Source organism: Phaethon aethereus, assembly GCF_964289735.1.
Source record: "Phaethon aethereus genome assembly, chromosome: 1".
NCBI classification, from domain to species: domain Eukaryota; kingdom Metazoa; phylum Chordata; class Aves; order Phaethontiformes; family Phaethontidae; genus Phaethon; species Phaethon aethereus.
In genome coordinates this window covers 146,057,964-146,079,465 of record NC_138575.1, presented here as the reverse complement: position 1 = coordinate 146,079,465, position 21,502 = coordinate 146,057,964, and the positions used below count along the sequence as shown (strand labels likewise).

Sequence of the window (21,502 nt, the reverse complement as noted above, 5' to 3'; positions counted from 1 at the left end):
TTCACCAGACTGCAACGACTTCTCAAATATGATGAATAGTGGTTTGCAACTTTCTCCACTAGTTCCCTCAGGACCCACAGATGCATCTCATCAGGACCCACAGACTTACTTGTGCACCTTCAGGTTACTTAGATGATCTCGAACCTGATGTTCTCCTACAGTTCTTCACTCTCCCAGTCCATACCTTTGCCTTCTGTAACTTGGGCAGTGTGGCTTGAGCACTTGCCAGTGAAGACTGACGCAAAAAAGCTGTTGAGTACCTCAACCTTCTACATATCCCGGGTAACCATGTCTCCCATTTCCTTCTGGAGAGGGCCCACATTTTCCCTAGTCTTCCTTTTATCATTGATGTACCAATACAAGCTTTCCTTGTTGTCCTTGATGTCCCTGGCCAGATTTAATTCTATCAGGGCTTTAGCTTTCCTAACCTGATCCCTGGCAGCTTGGACAATTTCTCTGTATTCCTCCCAGGTTACCTGCCCTTGCCTCCACCCTCTGTAAGCTTCCTTTTTATGTCTGAGTTTGTCCAGGAGCTCCTTGCCCATCCATGAAGGTCTCCTGGTGTTTTTGCCTGACTTCCTCTTTGTTGGGATGCATCACTCCTGAGCTTGGAGGAGGTGATCCTGGAATATTAACCAGCTTTCTAGGGCCCTTCTTCCCTCTAGGGCTTTATCCCATGATACTCTACGAAGCAGGTCCCTGAAGAGGCCAAAGTGTGCTTTCCTGAAGTTCAGGGTAGTGAGCTTGCTGTGCAGCCTTCTCACTGCCCTAAGGGTCTTGAACGTCACCATTTCATGGTCACTGCAGCCATGGCTGCCCTTGAGCTTCCCATTCCCCACCAGCCCCTCCTTGCTGGTGAGAACAAGGTCCAGCACCACACCTCTCATTGTTGGCTCCTCTATCACTTGAGAAGGAAGTTATCATCAACATACTCCAGGAACTTCCTGGATTGCTTATGCCCTGCTGTGTTGCCCCTCCAGCAGGTATCAGGGTGGCTGAAGTCCCTCATAAGGACCAGGGCTTGTGAGTGTGAGGCTGCTCCTGTCTGTCTATAGAGGGCCTCATCTGCTCAGTCTTCCTGGTCAGGGGGTCTGTAGCAGACTCCCACTATAATGTCACCTGTCCCTGCCCTCCCTTTAATCCTGACCCATAATATCTCAGTCAGCTCCTCATCCATCCCCAGGCAGAGCTCCATGTAATCCAGCTGGTCATTGACATAGAGGGTGACACCCCCTCCTTGTCTCCCTGCCTGTCATTCCTAAAGAGCCTGTATCCTTCCATTCCAATGCTGTAGTCATAGAAGCCATCCCACCATGTCTCCAATAAGATCATGGAAGCATGTGCAGGTCTCTAACACATCGTTTATTCCCCATGCTACAGGCGTTTGTACAGAGGCATTTAAGTTGAGCCCCTGATGAAGCTGATTTATAGTCTGAAGTGGCTGGAATTCCTTTGTGGTGCTCTTCAGGTGCTTTCCTGCTGACCTGTGCCCTGTTTATCTTTAATTTCTATATCTGAACAATTAACTTCATGACACTGCTAACCCTTGTGTAATAATTCCTTTGCTTTATAGGGAATTCAGCACTGGGGGAAGATATTTAAAACCTCTAAAATATAATGATGTACACCCCCCTACAGAATATCCCTGCATAAGATTGCTCCTACACAAAAGCAGGACAATAATACTATTGTTTAACAAAGTGGAAAAAAGTTATATATGCAACATGACTGCAAAGGAAATGATGACCCCACTCTGACACCTGAGTCAATGCTCCTAGAGAAAATGTGTTGTGGATTCACAAAACCATGAATAAAAGGCCTAGTAACAGTAGAATACTAGCACCAGTAGCAGTACAACCACTACTACACCCTCTATCTACAACTATTTCAGAAAGTAGCATTAATACAGAACTGGGAATATTACAGGCAGAGAAAACATTCAGGGAGAACGCAATTTCTGTTTGATAACACAGACTAACACTGAATGTCCTGTATACACACCTAGAAAGTTTTTGCTATGAATTCAGAACACCAGCAAATCAATGTTATGATTATTTTTATTACATACACTGTATCACCATGGCCTAGTCTTCCACCATCTCCACAACCCCAAGAGAAAACTTCACCATTTGCTGATAAAGCAAGATAGTGATGCCCATCTGAATGTGCTGCTATCTTCACAATATTTCTGGAAGCTAGACTCTGCACCAGCTGTGGTCCCTGTGAAACAAACAAAAGCAATACACTTACAAATACTGCTTATATTTTCCATCACTTGCCTATACACAGAATAACTAGGTACAGTTTTCCTAAGGCTTTATCAAAACTGTACACTCAAATTAATGAAGTGAAGGTATAAAGAAAAAAAGAGTCAAATCTACTATTCGAGTCTGACAAAAACAATGCTATAAAGTTATTTTGTTCCCATCCTTATGAGGGCTTCAGTATATATGGAAATGGTGTTTATCTTAATCTTATAGGCAATCTTAGTGACAGATGTTTCTGTTACAGTATAGTTTTGATTGAGAAACTACACAGTTTGGGCACAGTGTTACACCACTGAAATAAAATCCATTTTGCATCTGCCAGTTTCGACAAGGCCAGCATACCAATGAAAGCAATTATCATTGTGTTCATAACCTCCAGCCTGACAGAAATTACAGAAACCAGATGTACTTAATCAAATCAATACAAGATATCAAAATCACTATACTTAAAGCATGTAAAGAACTCTCACCAGAGTATCGCTGTTGTACGCTTGTGTATAAACTCGTCCATTCCTAGATAATATTAGAAAACGTTTCTCTGCACAGGCAACCTGCACAACACCAAGACTGGCAAGTCCTTCACACTGAATTGGACCACTCACATTAGCATAATATTTCCAACCTATTAAACCCCAAGCAATGACCTCTTGCAGAGAGCCCTAGAAAATAAGAAATTCTGTAAGTACTAATTTTGAAATACAAAACTTAATAAAATGCAGATAGCAGATTATTTCTTAAACCTTTATATGCTCAAATCTGTGAGTCATTACTGCCAGTAGTCAATAAAGCATACCTTTTAGAAGTTATCAGAAATAAACTTACATGTATCACATTCAGTTTAGTCTACTACTAAATAAGCTATAAATATCTACAGTACATTTTCAGAGATTTTTCAAGTTGGGAAATTTAACTTTTTGTTTTGTTTTTTTAATACATCAGACACCCACTCCCCACCCCCCACCAGTTATAAAGTTTGGTTTTGAGCATTTACTCCGATAAACATAGGGAACAGCTCAAAATATGGCAGAATTAGCCATAGTGTTGTGATAAGAAAGAATGGTTCACAAACCACACAATTGTACTCCAAGGCTGATGGAAAGAACACTGATGTAACAGAAGATACCAAAGTAAGACAAATCTAGGCAACTCAAGGCTACCTTGTGAAAAAGAAAAAAGAAATCTGAAGAATCTTAGGAGTTGTTTTCCTTCCAAATTGAAAATCAGTTACACTTTTAGGAAAAACATCTTACGTGGACATTGCAAATAGATACCTTATGAGATGTAGGAGAGCTACACTGTGGAGGCATACATGGAGTGGCCAAACGGTCTAAATGGGCCATGATCACTACAGCTGTTTGTCTCAGATCAATTGCTAGCTCATTGTCCTGTGGTAAAGTCAGATACCTTAGAAAACTTTCATTTGGACTCAGAGGGTAAGTCAGGAGCTAGAAAAGAAAAAAGAGCACTCAGAATAATAGTCAAGGTATTTCTGTGCCACTACACATACAGATACACAATACATCCTAGACATGCCGAGTATCTGTACAAGTTTAAGAGAAACCGAATTAACTGTGCAGTTACACATGAAACCAAACAACAGTGGTATATATACATCTTACATGAAAAACACTACTAACAAAGTAAATTTAAATTTTGTTTGGATAATTTTATAATTATTTTAGCCAGCCAAATGAAATTTGATACCAACATAATGCCCCTTTCAAATAATCAAAGGGTAAGTACCTGAACCTCTTCATCAGTATTGGGCACATCTTTATTACATATTATACTCTGAAACCTTTGTAACAAAGGTAGAAGGGGTGCGCTTGTTCCCTGTGCAGATCGCTCATTATCTGTTTCCCTTGTTCCATTATCCCAAAGTTGAAGCAACAACATAACTGCAGACAACATTTGGCTAAAAGAGGAAGTTGACATCTTCTATTAATAAGCATTCCTAAAAACATTATTTTACATTATCCATACAATTCACTCTCTACATTTTGAAGCTGAGCAATATCAGATGTCAGGGCTTTCGATTTTAAACAGATTACCAAAATACCAAAGGTGGATTTTGCAATCTAGCTAACTTAAGAGTTTGATCACCACTGCATTACAGAAAAGGTTCATATGCTTTGGACCACTATTATTATATTAAGCCCAAACCCATGAACACTCAAGACAGGCATGGCTCAGGCCATTCCAACAGGCAGCGATGGTTAAAAAAAAATAAGAGTGCGCATGCTTCTCACCTTAGTGTACCCCTTTGCACTGCCAGTTCTAGCAATATAGCAAGTGCCAAGTGCTGGTCTTGCAATGGAATGTTTCCTGGCCCTTTGGTACTGGGAGCTCCATGCACATCTCTAAAAGATATATATATATACGTTAACTAAGTAGTAATTAGAAACAATACTGGCTTGCCAAAAACATATACAACACACCAACCACTAAACTTACAGAAAAATATAAAATCAATCATGAAAGCAACTGAGAAGAAAAGCTGACACATTCCACGCAAGATCAATTTTTAGAGTGGCAGCTAGGCTTTCAAATTGCCCCAACCTTCATTATCTATTCTATAGCTCTATTAAATAGGCTAAGAACATGAAAAACATTTTCCACAGGTGAAATTCAAATATTCTGTAGGATATTCACCATAAGGATGTAGTTCCAGTACTCAAAAGACAACTTCTGGTAACTATTGTAAAAGAGTAACTTTAAGCCTCCTTAAATAACATGGAAAAGCAGGGGAGTGCTCTAAGTCCAACATGAGTCGATTTGCCCTCCTAATGCACAGAAGTCTGCATTATTTTACTATACTAGAAAGGCACAATTAAGTGTACACATATATCGTATTACCAAAGCACTCTTTATGTGGATATAGTTTACATTAGTGAAACACAATTTTTCAGTTAAGTCTACATTCCATGACTCAGAATACTCAAATCCCAATTTTTCTTAAACAGTTAAAGGAATTAAATCATATTTTAAAAGCATCATTTCAACAGTTCATGTATCTTTTGCTTGCTTGTATAACAACATTAGAAAAGGAAAGGAATCTTTTTAATTTCCCATAAACTATTGTTTATACTATCAGCTGCTAAGAGACTCAGGTTTGCCATTTAACAGCTACTTCAGCAATGCTCAAAAACCAGAAACTTACCCAGTCACAACAGACCTTAGGAATTTAGTAGCTCTTTCCACCACTTCCAGCCATACAGAAGATACAGTCCCTTCATCAAAAAGTGATGCCTCTGGCAGAGCTCGTAGTGCATCAAGTGATTCCTGTAACAATTCACTGCACAGGTCTGCATCTTCACCTAAGGAACAGAGCAATACTAGTTACATTCCCATCTTAACAGAAGTTATACAAATTCTTGTATACAATGTTTTGTGGATTCTGTTTTTTGGTTTTGTTTTTTTTTTTTTAACCTCAAGCGTACCTGTTACTTAATAAAATGTACAAAGTTCTCAATTTTTACACAAACATTTTGACTGCAAGAGTTCTGAAGAACTATCTGCTTCACAAAAAATACATTCAGAAAGGTGACAAATCTTAAACCAGCTCATCCCCTCTATGCATCTGCTGAGGAAATAAGAAGAACTAGGGCTAGCTGGAAAAAGCAAATCAAACGCCGCCTGAATAAACAGCACAGACTGAGACAAACAGGTAGGTTAAGGTGGCACAGATGACAATTCTGCCAACCTCTGCAATTTGACAACCGCTGACAAGTACACAAACTAAACACAAGTTTCGCACTACTGCTCCAAACTCCTTTTCTAAGCTGCTACTATCACATAGTAATATAGTCTATCGACTCTGCCTGAAGAAAAAATCTAACTTTTCTGAAACTTGGCATTAAAAAACACATTCTCTTAATGAAATCCCAATTTGCCTTCCTAAGCACAAAAGCATCCCAGCACAACACAGCATTGGTGCTGGCTTGGATGGCTTCAAACAGCAATAGTATTGTTGGGCATAATACCACATAAAACATAATTATGCAAATCTAACATATAAATTTATCGTTCATGCAAATATTTAATACACACACGTGCTTTAATGAATCATCTGTCTTCTAATGAAAAATATATGCACTATGATACAGAGTAGACCTACCTGACCTCCAGGCTCTACGAAGGAACGCAAATGCAAATGAAAGTGCTGCTCGGGATCCAACTCGTGCAAGTCCTTCTACACCTTTGCCTACAGGTCTTGGGCTAAATAAAATTATATATGCATTGTCTTCATATAATTTATATAATAATACTATATTGATATTAGTAATTATTTGTACAATTTGTATATTTGACAATTTTATCATTTAGCTATATGCATGCATACATAATTACACAATTTTTATGTGTAAAGAATTGTAATTGACTCTTGAGAATGAAGGTGATCAACATCAAAATGTAAACAACTAAAATTCAACTTCAGCTGCTTCAAAGAACAACCAATTCAACCTTCAACATCAAAAAGCTTCACAGAGAAAAAAAAACTAGACTGGCATAAATGACTGCCATCAGAATGGTGCCTTATAGTTTCTCAGAGTGAAATTATGATGGTCTATTCAAAATACACAGATGGAAGATAGCTTCAGGCACTCATTATTTACTCAGGAAGTTTATACTTTTAGTTAATTTGGGCTGCACACACTATGTTTATAGGCTATTTTTTTAATGAATTTTCAATTACTGATAATTAATTCCATCAGTTTTGTCATTTCTTATTTTTCCATTCAAGTGTCAATGTTACAAATCTCTTTTTGCATTTTCTGTATTGCTGTATGTAAGGAAGAGAGCCTGAACTTTTGTTAACACCCACTGAACTCACATTTGTGTTAACTTACCTTTTTATGCAAACAATCGCATTAATTTAAGTAAGCTTTCCTTCATACTTAAGGACAGGAGATTCCCTACTGCTCTGTCTCAGAAAGCACCAACAATTCTGTTTTCTTTTTAATCTCACATCAGAAGAAAATAAACTGCTTAGAACTTGATTTCAAGAGAGAAAAAATTTAAACTGGCATTTTTAGCAGTCTGATAACTTAAATATACCAGTGCTCTTTTTAATCAGAACTAAAAAAAAAAAAAAACAAGGTAACAGTCTATTCAGAGAAAAATATTGTCAGAACTCCAATCCTGTAATAACTAGTCATGATATCTACTTACTGCCTCCTTTCATTTTTGAAGCTAGAGACAATATAACATAAAAATTTCCCTGGTTAAATTGCTTGTTCTGTCAGACAGCAACCTTGTTCAGCTACTGAATAGCTTCTTTAATGCCTCATTTGATAGATTTTTCTATTTTTAGGTCAATAAACTATCTAGACATGGAAAGTAATCAGACTATTTCTTATTCCATTAGTTCTCTAGAAACAGTTTCATATAAAATGTACAATTACAGCATTTCTCACCAAGCTAAGAACTATGTTCAACTTTTATGCTTTTGTATTTTTATATTTGTTATATGCCTTAACTGAGCAAGTATTGACAAAAAATATATTAATGTTATTAGAACCATGTAATCTCCATCAGCATCATTTCTGAAATAGGCTTCTCCATATTTTCTAGCTAAGTAGAACAAAAGGAATACCTCAATAAGAGTATACTTATAGCTCAAAGAATAATATCTATACAATATATTACAATAAAAACCCACCAGTATGAACAGAGACACTATAAGCAAGCATCAACCAAGGAGGAAAACTGCATGACAGATAAGACCACGTAAAGCCATTTAAGAAATAAAGAGTTTCTTTATTGCTAAATGTTTCACTAAGAGGAAGAAATCACATTAAGCTCTCACACTTGAAAGGTTAATAACACATTAATTAACAGTCACACATAGTAGTAACTCACACACAGTAACCTTTCTATGACTTCCCTAATGTATTAACTTGTTCATGCATGTGTCATTACCTTTTCTTATCCACAGCAGGCAGAGGACTACTATTGCTTTTCCACTTAACTTTGACATTCTCCTGAAGAACTGTTCTGTTCAATGCAATGAAATACCGTTCCAAGATAACTAGCCTCTGCTTTAGCCTCATAGCTGAAAGAGCTGTTGTAGCAGTTTGTGTGGCCAGAGTTTGCTGCTCCTTCACTAGTACATGAAGGCACTCCTTCAATTCATTCACGTCTAAGAATCAGAGAAAGGTATCATTTTATGGGTGTTCATATTTGTTACATGCAGTATCGAGAAAAAACAAGACAAATTGAAAACTACGAACTGACCAGAAGTCCGAACCTCAAAACCCAGTGAAACTCCATGTTTCCGTATTTAACATGCACATTTCTAATCCACGATATTACATTATCACAGTCATACTTAACAAGTGTTTAGACAAAGGTTACCATCAAAACTGGTTTTGTGTGAATACATTTGTACCTTCGTATTTCTTGTCTGAAATTAAAACATCATAGGAAATATTAATGCATTTCAAAAAAAAAAGTTAAGACAGCAAATTCTTATCATCAGACCTCAGAGTCAGACTTCTTGTAAGTGCACGGAACAACCTTCTAACTCCCCACAAGGATATGCTTTCATTTTGCACTGATATATATTATCTTAAGATTCTCAGAAGTTGTAAAACTACTCTCAGAAACTCTAGGATCACCGCCAAGAGCTACTAAGCTCTGAAACAACAAAAAAAAGTCAGAAATTTAAGATGCTTGGAAGTACTGTTAGCAAATAAAAGATCTGACTTATGTACCAACAATAGAGAATTAATTCCTCACTAAGCAGAAAAAGCAGTCAACAGCCCAAAGTCCTAGTAATCTAATAACAGATGGTAACAAGTACAGCATCAACAAAAAAACAACAACAAAAAAAAAAACCCCACACACCACCAAAACACCACAATGCTTTAAAATAAAAATTTGGAAATTGTGTATTTTTACATTCTCTGTATCTTTAATTCCTAGCACAAACATCAACAAAGGACGTTCATTAGAAGGGTTCTTTTTTGTCCCTTTATTAACAGTCTGATCACTGGGCCACCCCACTCTGCTTTGCACTGAATTACTGTACTTGTCCCTAAGCCAACCACATTTGTTGCCTGGCTGCTACACAGAAGTACTTTTGTTTTAACTGACACCTGACTAAGGGGTAAAAAAAAAAAAAAAAAAAAAAAAAAAAATGTCTGCATATGTGTAACAGTGTCTGTGAGAAGATGGACACAACCTTAAAAAAAAAAAAGCAGCACACAAACCCCAACACATTTTTGCAACAGCTGCCTCCAACCTATAGAAATTTAGACAGGTAGTCTCTAGAGTTTAAAATTGTATCTGATGAGCCATAACATTTTTTTGCAACTGTAACTACATGAAGTATTTTCAAAATTTTGTCCCCACTCTGCAGAGAATTCAAGTTGCCCTCTCTGCCACCAGATCCCACTGCACCGTCACAGCTTGTTGTCAGCCACCAACCCAGCCTGTTTTCAACATTGCTACCCACATTTCACCATTTCATAATGTGTTAGATTCCTCTCCCTGAGGCAATTTAACATCTTTCCACCTGACTATGAGGAACAACTTATTTTTTCAACAAGTAAGAATAGACTAAAAAGTGTTTATTGCAGTCCAGACCTTAAAAAAAAAAATCAGGACAAAAGCAACAGCAGCTATTATATACATTCATACTCTGACACAAACAACAAGAAATATGATAAAAAAGCCACAGTCCTTAATATCAGCCCTACAAAATTCTCCAAAGAACTCTATAGCACAGCCAAATATCAACAAGTTACATATACACAGGTACTTGCGATCACAATGTAAAGTAACACATAAATAAAAGATGCCTGCCAAAGGCATGTTTGATTTGTTTGGTTTGGCTTTTATGATGTCCTTTAACATTATGGCCATATAGAAGTTTACTCTGAAGGTTTAATAGATGACCATATCAGTACCCAGTCTGAAGCTCCAGTATACCTCCAGACTGAGCCAACTAAAAGTTTGTTTCATTACATACCACAATGTTGCAGGGAAAAATCTCAGTTGTGAAGTGTTAGCATTACTCAGAACACCAAAGCTAAAACTTCTACAAAATATAATCTGCATGTTCTGAGGCTGTTATCTTAGTGTGCCTTAACCTTTATTTTGTAAGAAAAAATACAAAAACACATATTGTAGCACATGGCTTCTGCATTTCAGAGTATCATAACAGAACACGGTCAATACTGACATGCCAGTTTCATGATCCCTCTAAACAAATCATCAGAAGAGATAAAAATCAGGTTGTTTTTTTTCTTCCCTTCCTGAACGTTAAAGCCCTATAAACCTCTAAATACCACCAGGATACAACGATGAAGTAAGAAATGACCATATTCTCTGCTTCACAAAGAGGCTTTTCTTAACGTTGTTCTTTTTGACAACTGATTTCATTCTGCAGATTCATTCCCCACATTATAGTCTCATGTATCTCTAGAAAACTAAAGAAATAGTCAATGAAGAAAAAATAAGGCACTTCTAATTAACATTTATGTTTGAGGAGGAGAGAGGCTGTTATCAGCATCCCAGATGTTTTGATTCAACGGGTGACACGAACCACTCCGAATGCATAGAAAATAGAATCCTACGGAAGCATATACAATGTATGCACGCCAAGTGGTACCAGTTTTAAAGCTGGCCATTGTATACACACACGATATTCTGTCTGCAGAAAAAGAAAGTTTCATAGCAGCACCTACAAAATTAATTCCTAATGGTTCTCCTTTGTTTCATTTCTTGCATATCTCCAATAGTTCAGCAATACATACTGAGGATAACCTGTAAGATACTCAATATCCTACTCAGTGATCTGACAGGATCACTGGCTCATTTGACAAAAAAAAAGTAACATTACTGTAGGTTTTAAATACCTCAAAGGTTCAATTCTGTTTTACTACAAAACCAGTCAGTAGTTCCATGGACTATGCAGTATTTCACGAAACGAAACCTTACAACAGCACTTTCTAAAGTAAGGGATTTTAAAAGCAAGTTATTTTACTTTCCTGTCAATGAAGTCAACAAAACAAAGTCAAATTAAGACAATACAAAGGCTAGAAAAGGAATCAACTGAAATTCTGTCTTCACTTTTTATAAAGAAAAAGGCCCTAAAAGAATTCAATTTTCAAGTGATTAGCCCTAAAAATCACAAAGACTTTATATTGAGAAAGTAGTAATATGAATAACTGTCCAGTTACAATACACTATTTTAAAATACTCAAACATTGCATGCAAAAGTATTTTTTTCTAATGGAAAATATGATTTAGCTTCACCAAAATTCAAACCACATAAGAATAACCTGCACGAGGTATAAACCTGTGTTTACTGAATTTAGTTGTAATAGAATTCTTTTCTTTCCCCTTTCTCACCTTGCCTTCATAATGTCAAATGGCTACAATTTTAGGAAGGCTTTCTACCAAAATTAGATAATTCCACATTTAAATGTTTTATACATACTTCTGTAGTATTTCAAGAATGCAAAAGAAAGTTTATATGCAAAGTGTAGTAAAGGCCGGAACAGGTTATAGTAGTAATATAACTCAGACATCTCAAAATTGATCCAAGGACTGTCTTGTTTTATTAAAAGTAACATTATTTTTAAGGGAGATATCTATACACTTCCTCACTTTAAATCTCCTCTTATTCCATAAATAAATTTATCTTTACAGAGATTCAGTTCATCTTTAGAAAGATTTAAATATATCTGGGAATCAACCCAGTGAAACTGATTTCAATAAACCCTCAAGTCTGAACAACACATTACCAATGAACTAAATAGACTAATGAGAGAATAGCTTATTAATAGTAATGATTCAAATTTCATCTGAGAAGGTTACATTATCAGAATACTTGTTAATTGACAAGTACAGTCAGATATGTTTCTGGCTGCCGTAGAGACAGGTAAGGGTTTTACCATCCTGTTAAAAATTATCACATCCCTCCCCTCAGCAACTAACATAACTGCGTGTCTTCACTTCTTAATTCCTCCTGCCAGAAGTTCTCTGCATTAGAAGGAAAAATACCTGTAATGTTTAACCCAGATCATTTGACAGAACAGGGTTAAGAAGTGACATGTTATTTAGGTATGCCAGCAAAACTGGGGAGCAAAAGAAGCAGCTGAAGACAGTACCTTCTTAGACCATCTTAGCCACAGCCAGAACACTAACCCGGCATGAGCCTAAGACAGGTAGCCTGTCCAAAGGCATGTTTGCTCCTGTTTTAGCACCTCAAGAAAAAAATTAACATACTAAATGGTTCTTTAACATTTATTCCATTAGCTCTTGTAGGGAACACCACAGGCTTCTAACCAGTAAATTAAGGACCTAAAAAATGCCGGTATCAAACTGAAAAGTTTCAAGGACTCTGGTTGAGTCGCAAGCTTTAGTAAAGGCAAACATAGATGTTTCGGTGTGTAGAGATTTCAGACTTGAAAACTCAAAACACGTTTCAAACAGAATTTGGCAAGAATCCACTGTTATAATGAGCACACATTCCTATCAGCAGCAGAACTAATGTGCTCTAATTTCCTAGAGATTTTTATATTTTGTCTCCTCTTTCCCATTCCACTACATCGTATTTCCACTAGACAAAGAACAGATAGAGGATGCAGTTGACTTGGCTTAATAGAGATCTAATGGCCCTGCAAGCCATCACCACAGAATGAGTAGATTCAAAAGGTAGAGGGAAAAGCAAAAATGCAATCACATACACATAATTTCCTTCAGAAACAAAGCTAAATATGCTCTCAAAATTATTTTATACCAACAAAGAATTTAATTCCTAAAGGGCATTCAGCTTCCTTCTGTCCGCTCCCCTATTCAAAAGATGACAATCAGCAGACCTCACCTTATTAGTATTCAGCAGGAAAAATAATGAATAGTTGCATGCACATTGCAAATGCATCTCATTATGTGTCTGGGTGCTTAATTTTCAAAGTTTTACACTGTGAGCACAACTTGTTTAAAATGATGCTCAAATATTCATGCACAGAACAAAACAGCAAGAACTGAGCCATGTGTGTGTAAAAATATACATACACCTCCCTTAAGAGCATAAACAGCAACCAAACAGATACCTGGAGCTGGACAACAGCTTTCAAGTGAAGGGGGGGGCAGGGTAGGAGTCAATTTAAAATCTGTTTGAAGTGGTAAGAAAGTAAAAGAAAAAACAGGGATAAAGGAGTTCTCAGAAGTGTAAAACAGAGGAGGTCAAATTTCATCCTTTGACTGAACCATACTTTTATCAGCATTTCTTAATCTAAACTTAGAAGTATTGATCAGGACATTTTATAAAGTAGAAAATGTTACTATAAAGGAGGTTAAAAATATTTTTCAATGCCATAACTGCTTTTAATTGGTTTTGTACACAGTACAAATTTAGATTTAATCATGTTACTAATAGCCCTCACAGGATTAAAGTTCTGTATGTTTCTTTCTGTTTGCTTTGTGAGAGAGGATTTGACTGCTGTTGGTAGTGACAGTATCTTAATGAATTCACATGGGTAATTTTAACCTGCCCCCTTAGGTATTGCCTCTAAAGCACTTATTGCAATCTAATTGCTATACTAACAATATTGGAAAAACAAGATGCAGCACTGTCTGTAAACAAGCTCTCACTCATACATGAGGAAACTCCGGAAGTACTATGTCATGACACTGATTTACCAGCATAATAGCTTAATTCACTGCTAATATAAACCCGACCTGACTACACAAGAAAACCATATTCCCACTTCAACTGTACATTGCTTATTCATTTAAGGATGTTTGGATTAAGATTATTTCCTCATTTCTCATTTACTTTTTTGTCCTATGAGGGAAACAGTACAGTAGCATTCCTACTGAAAATTCCAAGTAGCATTTTCTAGTCAGACAGCAATGAAGGTGAATTTAAAGTAACTTTATCTGCAAATATGCAATATTTGGTACCTTAAACACATGAAATGAGACCAGATTACAGTGAATTTGAATCATAATCTATTTAACAGTCTTTAAAGTTAAGTTTTTATGCACATAGTTGTTGCACCAGTTGAGCTGTTTCTATGTTTTTCAAGAAATAAAAATTACCTGACCTCAAGGGGAATTAAATAAATACTCAACTATACCCACAGTCAAAGTGAGATGGCTGTACAATTTTAAGCTTTGAGAAAGATTTAGCCAGTGCTTTTTCCCCAAAACAAAACACACTCCAAAAAAACCCCACAACTAAAAAAAAAAAAAAAAAAAAAAAACCCAATCACAAAACCAAAAAAAACCACCCAAAAACGGGATTCATCTTAAGGGAAAACTGCACTTCTGGATACAAGTCAAAAATACTTAAGTCTCTCAAGATTTTATACCTACAAAGACATAGTGTATTGAAGACATTTCTAAACAACCAAGAGTGATATACATTTAATGTTAAGGGTTAGAACCCTTAACACTGATACACATATGCATCAAGGAATATGAATAAATAGCCACTATACGCTCAGGAACGACAACAACTGCAAGTCCTGCAGAAACCTGTGTAAATTCCTCTGCTGTTCCATACATGCATAAATTGTGTGGAAATGGAGACAAATATTTAGGTCATTAAGTCTGTTGGTACTACATTAGTAAAGATGACAGCCAACTGCAAAAATATGCAGGCAATTAAGTGAGCAATAAAACAGTAGATGTACATTGATGAGGAAGGGAAACAAAATCCCAGTTTTCCCTCTTAAAGGGGCTCCAAACAACCTTCCACTCAGGAATGACATCTTGGCACTACAGCAGGATACATCCAAGAAGAAACTGGCCCACTGTACAACAGCAGCTGGAAAAACAGGGTATCAAGACAGATAGAACAAAAACCAGACATCATTATGCCACTTCGTGAAACCCATGAGATACTCATAGCTGAAGTAGTATATGCAGTTCCAACCTGCCCTGGCATAAAAATACAGGATAAAAAAAAACAACAGCAGGTAGAACTAAGTGTTTGGAATAGCTTCTGTATGCAAAGAAGTTGCAAGAATTAAGATCTCCAATGAGGGAAAGATACAACTGGGGGTGATTATGACAGGCTTCTTAAAACACAAAAACCCACCCCACCAGTACTGGGGAAGACAAGTAAGGAACAACCACTCACTGCCTCTTCCAGTATAAGAGCAACAGGGCATTAGGTAAAGTCACCAAATGCCAAAATCAAGTCAAGGACTAGGAAAAGATAATATTCATGTGATAAACAGTTGAATTACAAAGCTGCTTGCTACATATAGCTGTGGATGATAAAAGTTCAGAATATTCAAAAGGGACTAGACAAATCAATGAAAAAAAATATTAAGGCCTGTTAAGTTATGCCATGCACACACATGCTCCAGGAAAATAAAAGGCAGGGGGGTAATCCAAACACATTCATATTCTCCTATACCACCACCTCCGGCTCAAAGTCTATAGACTAAAAATAATGTATCATAAACATCAGACCTAATTATTCACTTGGCTACTGCTATTTACACTGTTGCAGTCAGGAGGACATCGGACTAGACTGTCCTTTAGTTTCACTCAATATAGCCAAGCTTAAGCATATCGTGACTAAGAAAAAGAAGCCCAAGAAAATGAAGTGCTGCTCCGTTTCCTGTAGGTTTTGAAAAAACACTTCAAAGGGTTTCCTCTTTTTCGTCCCATATCCAGACCTGGACTTCTCTTCCAATCATATAAAACACTATAAAACAAATATTTTCAGAAAAGAAAACTGATGAAAGTAGTAAAACAAGATTTTAAGGAAAAATCAGAAGAACTAGTTAAGGAACTCACAACCTGGTAGGAATAGTATAGGGGGAGATGTTTTAAAGGAGCGCTTGTCAAAAATTAGGCCTGAATAGTTCAACACTGACATCAGTTAAGAGCTGAATATGAAATGGATGAACACTAAGATACAAGAGAGAAGAAAAAAACCATAAAGTCAAATAATGACTTACCCATGTATTCATTACTATCTTATGCATTGCTACAGTACTTGGCATAATAACACCACTCAAAAAAAAAAAAAAAAAAAGCTATGACCTCTTTGCCCTGTTCTGGCAGAGTTATGATCTCAGCATAAACAAGAATTAGGGAAAGCATTTTGTTTCTCTGAACTTGTGCCAGGATGACAAAAAAAGGAGGGAGCAGGGGGGGACAAGAAGTACTACTTTTCAACATGATTTATGAACAGGTTTTTTTGAATCTCTCAGCCCTCATGAGGGAAGGATGTCACGAGGCCCACTAACCTGGATTAGCCTGTTGAGGTTCAACAGCATGATCCTCCACACTTCTTGGCATAATAAGATTGTATTACTGAACTTCTAAAACAAAAATATACACTGTCTAATATCTATATACTATTTTCATAATGTAAGGCTATAAATCATCAAAACTCAGTAGAAATAGTTCAGGGTATTGACCTGAAACACAAATTTTAAATTCCTCTTCAGTTCATTTACAAAAAGAACACTAAGCTCACATCTCCAAATTATACCTTACTTGTAAGGGAATATAAAACATAAATGAAAACATAGTAAATCTTTAACCCTTACTCGATCAGCAACAATATACTTAAGAAGTAATTCCTTCATGCATTTGACAGGCAAATGCTCTAGGGTTCATTTTCTTTTTATGAAGGATGACAGAAGAAAAGCTTAAAAGTTTTCCTCATTTTATGAAACACATAGTATCACTTATAGTACAGATACTTAAGTATCAAAATTGACTTAATTCTCTGTATTTTTTCAAAACTAATTACCAAGCCACAAAAACTAGGATGACTCAAAAGGCAGCTGTTAGCTATATTTCTGATAAATACAAAACAAAAAGTTACCTACAATCATGAACAAAAGCCACCTGTAACAGTTCTATAAATAAACTGCAAGTGTGTCTGTAGTATTGTTCAAGGATTTGTATGCCACAGCTACGTGATAAAAATTTCAAGCACAAGTGGTAACAGACACCAAGGAATACAAATGTATTAGATAAATTCCTCATAAGTTACGTCTACAATAAGTATCTTTATGTGCACGAACAAACCATACTCTATATAAGCACTAAAAGTAAATAAAAGGGAGTAAGTTATTTCTTTCTGAAAATTCCAAACACATATACAACCCTTTTTTTCTGAACTGTTTTTTCAGTTTTTAAGAAATAATTGGAGAGTAAGCTTAAAGGCCAAGTCTTGTCCCAAACACCTTGGTCAGAAATTTGGGAAGATATTTGGCATTTAGATCACCATTTTGTAAAATACTTTTATTTCACTCTTCAGCAACAAGCACTAAATAAAAATATAAAACAAAATTAATGTGACCTTCAGCTTACATCTCTTCAACACATGCAATTCTCACTCCCCCTTGCACTGTAGTGGCAATTCTTTTCATTCCTCCTACACTGCAAAATTCTGTCCCACTACTAGAGTGACAGCAACTCCATCTGTCCTCCTGACCTTAAGAAAAGGGAACAAGCTGACTGACACAGAGCAGAGGACAGCAGACTGGCAGCTGACCTGCAGATCAACAGAAACAAATAGCTTCCCCAGCAAACGGGGCTACACAGATGCAGATTCTGGCACTAAAGAAACAATACTTTTCCCAGGGATCTTCAAGTGCTTCTGGGTGAGGAGAAAGAAGAGGGGCACAACAGATGTCTCCAAAGTTTGTATATGCCAACATCTGAATCAGGCAATGTCATGCACCAGAAATGTAAAACAAACCACTGAAGTGAAGCTTCTTCTGATCTATTTTTAAACATGGACAATTTTAGACAATGAATTGCTGCTCTGCAGTAATAAACAGCCATGAACTTCAACTGGCTTCAATATTAAAATGAGTATTTTATAGAGCCATCCATGAAGATGTGAACACACAAGCCATTTTTCCATTGCCATCATAGATGAGATTACCATCAGCAAAGGTCAGGACAGACAGTTAATTGAACTAACCATTTCAACCTTCCTCCCATGATTCACTAAACTTATCTACCAGACCATGAAATCACAATGAAAAATCACCTATTAAGCCTTTATTGCCTGCAGAAAAATTCAGGCTTCAGAAACTAAGCAATTTCTTTTTAGTGTCTGCAACTGAAAAGAAATATTCTGAAGACAGCGTAACATTTCACTGTATAACCGCATTTGTTCCAAGTCAGTTTATCATTCCTTCAAGCAGCATGAAAGGTGCAAATTGACTCTTCAAGTCATGAATCTAATTAAATCTGAAAGTAATTATAGTAAATGTTTAAAAATCACAGTTAAGCACTTATCCAATTTATTGCACTAACCTAACAGATCCATCTGTCAGCAAGTACACTGGATCCAATTAGTTCCCGATGCTACAAAAGTAGTGATCAATATAGAATACGTAATGCTTCAGTGAGAATGACCAAAACAGCTGTAATACCTGGTTGTTTGCCCCACACCCAACTCTCAACAATCGATTTGGCCCTGTAAATGGGCAGTGGAGTCTCTTCTTCATCTTTCTTTTCTTTGTCATTTTGCTCTTCTTTCTTCGATGCAGTTTGGCATTCAGTGCTATCATCTAAAGAAAAAAAGGGGGGGAAAAAAAAAAAGACCAGTTAAGCTACTTCCCCCTTGAATTCAGTTCTAGATTAGAAATGTAAAGGTGAAATGCCTAGCCCACAAGTTTGCAGCAATATTGTTTATCATTAAGATTACAGGGTGGGGGGATATAGTATTGCTCCATATTAACTGTCACAGGTGTTAGGTCTCATGTTACATTTCATAAGAGAGTGACCTTAGAATCCAGAAATCACTGCTGTAACCTCCTAAGTAGGATGAACATTTAATATCAATGCCATCATGTAAGACTTGCAAAGGATTTGCAACACACAGTATCACAAAAGATGCACTTTAATTCAGATTTGGCTCCCAACTATCTGGATTTGTGTAGTATTTACTTGTTTTCATATTCCATTACCAACACAGAAAAAGAAAGATAGCAATTGCCTTAATTTCAAAATCAAGGAGAGCTATATATTGGCATTTACACTAATTCTATGCAGCAGTATTTCAACATCGGTAATGTATCTAGCATCTTAGTAATTACCAGCAAGTAATGACAATAATACCACTACTTTCTGCCCAAGCAACAAAACAGCATTTGCAATCCTTTTGAGATTACTTTCATAAAGACAGAACACAGACATATAGTCATTTATCTCCCTAATCAAAGGCTGCATGAAAGTCACAATTTTCTAAACACAGTAGAACTGGACATCTGGAAGTCTCTCCTTATTCCTATTGGGGATATGGATTTCCATATCCATACCTCCACTCAGTTCAATGCACAAGATTGCCTTGCAACTTGTCGAGTAGTCGGCAAGCAGTAGGCAACTGCTTTCCTCAACTTGACCTTCTTTTCTAAAAATATCCCCCAAAATTTCTCAAGTCCAGCATTTGCAACTTACCTATGAAGAGTTTTAGTTCCAGCCATTTTCACCAGGCTCTTTAAAATGACTGCTCCTCCATTCCTATCTGCCTCTAGTCTGAGAGACTTCCCCCAAAACGTCCCATCCACAAGCAGCCAGACAAGCATGAGAATTTTGTCTTTTTTCCTATCTCACACCCACATCCAAAACACATACATTTGTACCAGTATATATTTCAGAAGACGATAATAAACAAGAGGTTTACAGTTGCAGCCAGACACAGCACATCTGACTGCAGCCTGCCTCAGACTCACCATGACACCACTTGGAGATCAAAGGCTTTCATTACCTCAGAACATCCAAAATACACCTATCACAATGTACAAAAAAACACATTCAACTATTCTTTCCACGTAGCCTTAAAAAAAGTGAATGTCTAATCTGCTTGTAACTGGATCTGTGATAGCCTCTTAAAAATCTGTTAGGCTGTAGACCTCCCAAAATAAGCCTTTTTAAGGTGCATTAATTACACAAGTTTTAAATTAAAACCAACCTGTAACACACACTAGTGCTCAGGAGGTGGCAGATGAAGACTGAAGGAGAACAGGAAAAAAAGGAGACATAACTCAGCATGCATGCTGCAGCTGAGATTGTAGGCTAAGGAAGGGATAGCAAAGGTCGCCTGAGAACAGAAAAAAGACATTTGGATATGCCACTTGCAAGTGGAAACCATTTAAAGTATAACTGTTTCTCTCAAACACCAAGGAACAGCCAACAGTCCAGCTATCATCAACATGGTAACACACATCCAAAATGTACCTGAACCTAGCTGTTTTTATTCCAAGGCACAAGGAAAAAATATTAAAGGCACAGATTCCATTATACAGTTAAACCAGTAACTAAGGACCCTGTTTAGCCCCTGTAGTTCAGAATATTCCCAAAGTAACACCATAGTCCTACTATTTCTCTGCTCACCCACACACCTACAGACACACTCCACAGGGTCTGGGATTTCAATTAGTGGGTAGAAGGGTGTTGTGCCAAGACACTACATTTCGCAGGCAGCTATAAGAGAACTTGTTATGCTTTTGAACAGATCCCTGGCAAAGGATGACAACAAAGGGCTACTATCTTAGCCATTTTGCCCAGCTCCTCACTGCAAACAGAGAAGGTCCCAATCCAGGCTGGAGCTTAAGCTTTGTACTGTATAAAAACAACCTTGACATGCAAATCCAGAAGGAGGATTTTTTTACCATTGCCTCTATAAACAGAAAAGAGGAGCAATGAGAGAAGTGGGAAGGAGCTGAGCTAAAAACCATATTAAAAGCCCATGTCAAATTGGTCCACAAAAGACTCTTCACCATACTTGCAAAAAACCACTTGTTCCATAAGCGACAAATTTGGTATCAATCTAAACTGAAAGCAGCAACACAGACATCATAACTGTGGAAGGTCAGTTATGCTTAAAGAAAGGGATTTTTTAAAGAGGGAACCCCAAAGATTTTTCAGAAAGCAGGGCAGGATGGAAGAAATCTTGAGCAAAGCCAGCACAGACCAAAATACTGAGTCATAAGTCCAAAACAATGCATGCAAAAAACATGCTGCAGTGCAACAACCTGTTTTAACTTTATTTTTCTCAAACTGAAGCAAATACTGTGGTCAAGGAAAACCAGTGCATAACATCTCCTTGAAAGAACTTTCTCTTAACTATGTTTCAGTTTACAACCCTAAGCCTCCAAGCTGAGGTAGGTATGCTTTGCCAGTCAAAACTGAGCAACTACAGTAACCATCCTCCATTACAAGTTAGCTCCCAAACCAAAGCACAGTAGCTCACCATGTGCACGCTATCTTACACAGCAATAGTCTAA

General features: G+C 36.9%; 1 protein-coding gene across 1 annotated transcript in view; it reads right to left on the bottom strand.

The window, feature by feature from the left end:
• Positions 1-21,502, bottom strand: part of HERC2 (HECT and RLD domain containing E3 ubiquitin protein ligase 2) — a gene marked incomplete at its 3' end in the record, with an annotated part of 118,554 nt that overhangs the window by 77,483 nt on the left and 19,569 nt on the right. The window contains exons 3-11 of the mRNA XM_082014277.1: positions 18,647-18,784; positions 8,190-8,409; positions 6,385-6,485; positions 5,428-5,584; positions 4,517-4,627; positions 4,011-4,182; positions 3,539-3,712; positions 2,738-2,926; positions 2,069-2,220 (exon numbers count right to left, since the gene is read on the bottom strand). Of these exons, the coding sequence (XP_081870403.1) occupies positions 2,069-2,220; positions 2,738-2,926; positions 3,539-3,712; positions 4,011-4,182; positions 4,517-4,627; positions 5,428-5,584; positions 6,385-6,485; positions 8,190-8,409; positions 18,647-18,784 (1,414 nt within the window). The remainder of the gene's footprint in view (positions 1-2,068; positions 2,221-2,737; positions 2,927-3,538; positions 3,713-4,010; positions 4,183-4,516; positions 4,628-5,427; positions 5,585-6,384; positions 6,486-8,189; positions 8,410-18,646; positions 18,785-21,502) is intronic.